The 6,009-nt window shown below is 37.0% G+C and overlaps 1 protein-coding gene across 2 annotated transcripts; it reads left to right on the forward strand.

The window, feature by feature from the left end:
• Positions 1–605: 605 nt before the first annotated feature.
• LOC126750809 (UDP-glucosyltransferase 2-like) lies at positions 606–3,590 on the forward strand. Of its 2 annotated transcripts, XR_007665825.1 has the most exons (3): positions 606–893; positions 975–2,533; positions 2,574–3,590. XR_007665825.1 is itself a non-coding variant. In XM_050460540.1 (2 exons), exons 1-2 carry the CDS (start codon positions 644–646, stop codon positions 2,291–2,293), a joined length of 1,569 nt encoding a protein of 522 aa, XP_050316497.1. In that variant the 5' UTR covers positions 606–643; the 3' UTR covers positions 2,294–2,583. The 2 variants fall into 2 exon arrangements, 1 of the variants encoding a protein (XP_050316497.1); XM_050460540.1 differs by having other exon boundaries at positions 975–2,583.
• Positions 3,591–6,009: the final 2,419 nt, after the last annotated feature.

Raw genomic sequence — 6,009 nt, forward strand, 5'->3', positions numbered from 1 at the left:
GAGTCATTTTGAAGTCAATACTATTACATGCATACCATATCTGTTCAATCATATACATATGTATGGTAAATACAAAGTATTAATGCGTTATTATTATCTTATATATATAATAGCAGCATATAGCAGCATACGTCGGAGCGTAACTGTTCTTCTTCACCAACGAATAATATGTATTAGTATATACATACATAGTATGCACATTTAGTAGCGCTAAATGATAGATAGTGTGAGAGAGTGAGAATAATGTGGGAGATATAACAGAGACGGACTTAGGCTATATGCCTTTGCTGTTATTAATTTTTAATTTTGAATTCCATAGTTCGGGCTTGTCGGGCTTTAGGTCTCGCATTATGAAGTCAACTGGTTTGGAAATATGCACCGAATTTTACAGAACCAACTTTTCGGCGGCCAGCAGCTTAACAAAAGGGGTGTATAATTTTGCTTTCCGTTTGGGAACCATTGCCCACCGTTTAGTAGTAACGTACTGATTGCACACTGTTAGATCGTGATAATTTTAACTATGAGTTTGTTGTTAATTGCCGCCTTATCTTCTAAAACGCATAAAAGGTACGCTTTTTTGAGAGTGTTTCTTCAGTCGATTACAAAGTTGGGTTGACGCAGTTCATGTAGTGGGCTTGTGCAGATGGGGCGAATCATACATATAATATTGGCTTTGGCGGTTTATGCTTTCGTGCCAAGATTTACGGAATCTGCAAAAATACTCGCAGTATTTCCCTTTACGGGACCTTCGCAGTATATATGTGTGCAGCTTTATTTGAAGTCATTGGCGGCACGCGGACATGAAATTACTTCGATTTCAGCGTTTCCGCAAAAAACACCCTTAAAAAACTTTCGTGATATAACGTTGAAGGATGAATACAAAGATCATGATGGTAAGTGCCTTGCCCTCTAATGATATTTATAAAACTCTTAAACATGACAATACATACATATATAATAATCTCTACTTTCAGAATTCATTATCTCAGCGGTGGAAGAGAAGTCTGAAACTAAATCAACCCAATTACGTACGTGGTTCGAATACTCAATAATGGCTTCATTGCTAGTACTTAAGAACGAAGAATTCCAACAATTATTGCACTCTGACGAACAATTCGATCTCATCATTATCGAAGTGTTTTGTCAAGATTCACTTTACGCATTGGGTAAACATTTCAATGCACCTATGATTGGTGTCTCCACATTTGGCGCAGATATTGTGATCGACCAGTTGGTGGACAACGTTTCGCCGTTAGCATATGTACCAGCGCCTAGTGGAACAAATTTGGATGTAATGAATTTCTGGCAACGCTTAGATAATTTATATACAAACACCATGGAGCTTCTGTATACACATTTAGTAATAATACCGGAACAACAACGGTACTATGAAAAATATTTTCCCAATGCGACACTGCGCTTAACAGAGGTACGTCGGGACTTTTCTCTATTGCTGCTCAATCAACATTATTCGTTCAGTTGGCCGCGTCCACTGGTGCCGAATGCAATCGAGGTGGCTGGTATACATGTTGAAAACAAACCGAAGAAACTACCAACGGACATGGAAGCTTTTATTAATGCCTCTGCAAAAGGTGCTATTTACTTCTCGCTCGGCTCGAATGTGAAGAGCGCATTATTGCCGAAACAAAAACTGCAAGAGATTATGAACGCATTTGCTTCATTACCCGTCAACGTGTTGTGGAAATTTGAGAAGACGGATCTGGCGGGTAAACCTAAGAATGTCTTCATTAACAAATGGTTTCCACAATCGGACGTACTTGCCCATCCTAAAGTAAAATTGTTCGTTACACATGGTGGTATGCACAGTCTGATTGAGGCGGTACATCATGCTAAACCGATTGTTGGCACCCCAGTCTTTTACGATCAATATTTGAACGTTGAAAAAGCAGTGAGTAAAGGTTTTGGTGTTGCAGTAAACTTCCGAAATTTCACCAGCATCGAGCTGCGCGATGCCATCCTAGAGGTGTTGAATAATCCCAAGTACACCGAAAGAGCGCAAAAGATCTCTGCTAGTTTCCATGATCGACCTATGAAACCGCTCGATGCAGCAATCTATTGGACTGAGTATGTGCTAAGACATAAGGGAGCGCCACAATTGCGTGTAGCTGCACGTCACTTGAATTTCTTACAGCGCCATAGTGTGGATACAATGGCTGTGTTGTTTGGTATTCCATTGTTGTTGGCTATATTTATAACCCGTTGGATTTACAGTTTATTATTGGTAGTATTGCTAAGTAAAGATCGTTCGAACAATAAGAAAAAGAATGAGTAAAATGTCGAATTTTAATAAGTCTGGGTTTACACACGAAAACGTTTGTTGTCAAAACTCACAGTTTTTTGTCGCGGTTACATCGAAAAAATACGAGGTGCACCAAGTTGGTCGTTCAACATTCGTTTTAGAATTATTTTATTTCAGTAATAGATAAAAATTAATTAATATGAATTAATGGTAGCAATCATAGAGTAAATTTAATCAATTAATCAATTTACATATTGTATATACACCGATAATGTGTAATTATATACTATATATTTTTAAATACACTTCAAAGACTTGCTGTATTGCGTTATTTCTATTACATGCTAAATGAGTGTGCGATATTTGTATATTCTCTTGTTCCACTGATGCCGTCTATATATTTTTATTGATTTTTAATAATTGAAGCGACTTGACTGAGACTGTTTGAAAACTGATTAATAATAAGCTGTTTTCAACTTGCTCTTCATCACTTCTGTCACTACAGTCGCTAGATTTCAATGTGGAAATTATATTTCTTTGGTTGTATTTATACTGAATATATCTTATTTGAATTAACTAGGTTGATTTTTATAAAAATATCTCGGATACGAAGCTGAATATTGTAATGAAAGTGCGAGAGTCTATGAACTAGAATATAAGTTCAGAGGTACATCTGGTCGATAGGAAAATATAGCAAACTTTTTATAGAAAAAATTAAAGTTTTTCAAATTTCCAACTGAACTTAAAAGAGGCTACACTTTTAAAACTCAAAATATATTTGATAAATACATTCAAAATTGTATTATGGTATATTTAAAGGTACATATATACCATGGGTAGCTGCACCCATATCTCGTGACCTACGCGCTGTACTTTTGTCGTCTACTTCCTATATAGCAGAATTTTTAATTATTTACTGCCCTTTAACTTTCTTCTGAGATGTGCCACCTTGCGGTGAAAAATTGTTCAGGTGAAAACTATTCAAGCTCCCATATACCGAATACGCGGACCGCATTTCTTATTGCAAACTTTTTACCGAAAATGCCAGCTAACCTGTCATATGTACTACTGAAATTCGTAAAGAATTTTTGCATTTTGCAAGAGTTTGAAATGTTGTGTTACACCCGAACTTAGCCTATCCTTACTTGTTTCATATATGTTTGTGTAATATTCAAAGTTTCTGTATTATTTTGATAGCAGAAATGTTAAATAACATTTTTATCACATCAAGCAAAAATTTTTTGTTGTGGGAAAACTTGTAACTAACCTTCTGTCTAACGCGAATAAATTGGTCTGGCATTTCAAATAAAGTTTCAATGTATAAATTTAAGGTTCCATTCAGAAGAATCTCACTTACGTTTCGGATGCTATTTAAACACCGGCCGAATACATAATAATAAATACAATTTCATTTCTTTTTTGTGATCTGTCTGTTTGACACACCGCTAGACTCTGTGAAATAAACATTATGTAAATACATTTGTGTGTTGAATTTTGAAATTTTGCCTTACTTACAAGAAAGGTATGGGCATATTTAAAAATCGATCGTTAACAACGCTTAATCCTTTTTAAATATCATTTTAAAAAAGTTAATAGTTTTCATCAAAATTATTATTGTAGAAGACCGCTTGACATCTCCATGGTACTGATTCACATTTTTTTGTTTGATGTCTTGCGGAATGGCTTCTCACTCATTTTATGTCCTTTGATGGAATTTGACGAAATTTATTACTTAGTAAGGCCGTACCTTTTTTAAGTGAGACCAAAGTTTCTCGATATAGTTCTGATCTGCACTGCAACAAGGATAGTCAAAAACCGTCCCAAAATTGTAATGAAATCACTGTTTAGTGCATTGAATTTTGTGTTTTAAATCGTTGCACTCTAAAGCAAGATATTGCTGCTTTCATGTTTCAGTGTTGGAGTAGTGTACGGAAGATTCACTCTTTTCGTTTTGGAGGCCCTTCATAGCTTTTCCTTTTTGAACACACTCTGTTTATCTTTGTTCCGTTAGCCAGTAGTAACTTTTTTTCGTTATATCTTCTTCTTAATTGGCGTAGACACCGCTTACGCGATTATAGCCGAGTTAACAACAGCGCGCCAGTCGTTTCTTCTTATCGCTACGTGGCGCCAATTGGATATTCCAAGCGAAGCCAGGTCCTTTTCCACTTGGTCCTTCCAACAGAGTGGAGGTCTTCCTCTTCCTCTGCTTCCCCCGGCGGGTATTGCGTCGAATACTTTCAGAGCTGGAGTGTTTTCATCCATCCGGACAACATGACCTAGCCAGCGTAGCCGCTGTCTTTCAATTCGCTGAACTATGTCAATGTCGTCGTATATCTCGTACAGCTCATCGTTCCATCGAATGCGATATTCGCCGTGGCCAATGCGCAAAGGACCATAAATCTTTCGCAGAATTTTTCTCTCGAAAACTCGTAACGTCGACTCATCGGTTGCTGTCATCGCCCAAGCCTCTGCACCATATAGCAGGACGGGAATTATGAGCGACTTATAGAGTTTAGCTTTTGTTCGTCGAGAGAGGACTTTACTTTTCAATTGCCTACTCAGTCCGAAGTAGCACCTGTTGGCAAGAGCAATCCTGCGTTGGATTTCCAGGCTGACATTGTTGGTGGTGTTTACGCTGGTTCCAAGATAGACGAAATTATCTACAACTTCAAAGTTATGACTGTCAACAGTGACGTGAGAGCCAAGTCGCGAGTGCGACGACTGTTTGTTTGATAACAGGAGATATTTCGTTTTGCCCTCTTTCACTGCCAGACCCATTTTCTGTGTTTCCTTGTCCAGCCTGGAGAAAGTAGAACTAACGGCGCGGGTGTTGAGGCCGATGATATCAATATCATCGGCATACGCCAGCAGCTGTACACTCTTATAGAAGATGGTACCTTCTCGGTTTAGTTCTGCAGCTCGAATTATTTTCTCCAGAAGCAGGTTGAAGAGGTCGTTTTTCGTTATATACTTTATCTTTAAATCTTAAATAACTAATAAAAACATAGATTTTAAGTATTTTACAAACAAAAACCAAATATTTACATAGACTTGTCGTAGTTGCACAAAACAGTATATACGAGTACAATGAAAATTAATAAAGATTTCTCCGAAGACTAATTCAACTGCTTAGTTTTATATTCCAACAAGAAAAAACGTTAACGTTAAAGCTATTATACCCTTCACACATACAAAAGGATCGTTAAGCTTGTATGGCAGCTATATGCCATAGTGACTCAATCTGAACAAAATCTGCGGAGATTGCATTATTGTATAAGCTAATGATCCGAGTCAAATTTCGTGGAGATAGCTGTTAAATGGAAAAGTTGTCCATGTAAGAAATTGATTTGGATTGGTCAGTTTGTATCACAGTTGTAAACTATAGTGGTTCGATATTGGCGCTTTTGACAAATGAGCGGCTTCTTATGGAGAAAACGATAGGTGCAAGATTTGGTATATATCCAGACAGACAAATAAATGGACAGACGGACATGGCTTAATCGACTCAGCTCATTCTACTCATATTATATACTATACATATACATATTTTACAGGATCTTCGACGTTTTTCAAACATCGTGGCAAATTTAACATACCTTGTTCAGGGTATATTTGTAGTAGAGGTTATAGAGATTCATTGTACTCTATTAAAATACTACTATGTTAGAGAGGTTCATCGTTTCGTTACGACTACTATGCTCTCTGTTCTCTTAATATGTAGTTATAAAAGTCAAGCTACGCACAAATTA

The sequence above is a fragment of the Bactrocera neohumeralis genome, chromosome 2 (genome assembly GCF_024586455.1).
Source record: "Bactrocera neohumeralis isolate Rockhampton chromosome 2, APGP_CSIRO_Bneo_wtdbg2-racon-allhic-juicebox.fasta_v2, whole genome shotgun sequence".
NCBI classification, from domain to species: Eukaryota; Metazoa; Arthropoda; class Insecta; order Diptera; family Tephritidae; genus Bactrocera; species Bactrocera neohumeralis.

Bases quoted from the DNA above. Each gene is read 5' to 3' on its own strand.
- LOC126750809 (XM_050460540.1), top strand. From the start codon at position 644: ATGGGGCGAATCATACATATAATATTGGCTTTGGCGGTTTATGCTTTC. The intron at 894-974 runs GTAAGTGCCTTG...CTCTACTTTCAG, and splicing joins TGAATACAAAGATCATGATG to AATTCATTATCTCAGCGGTG.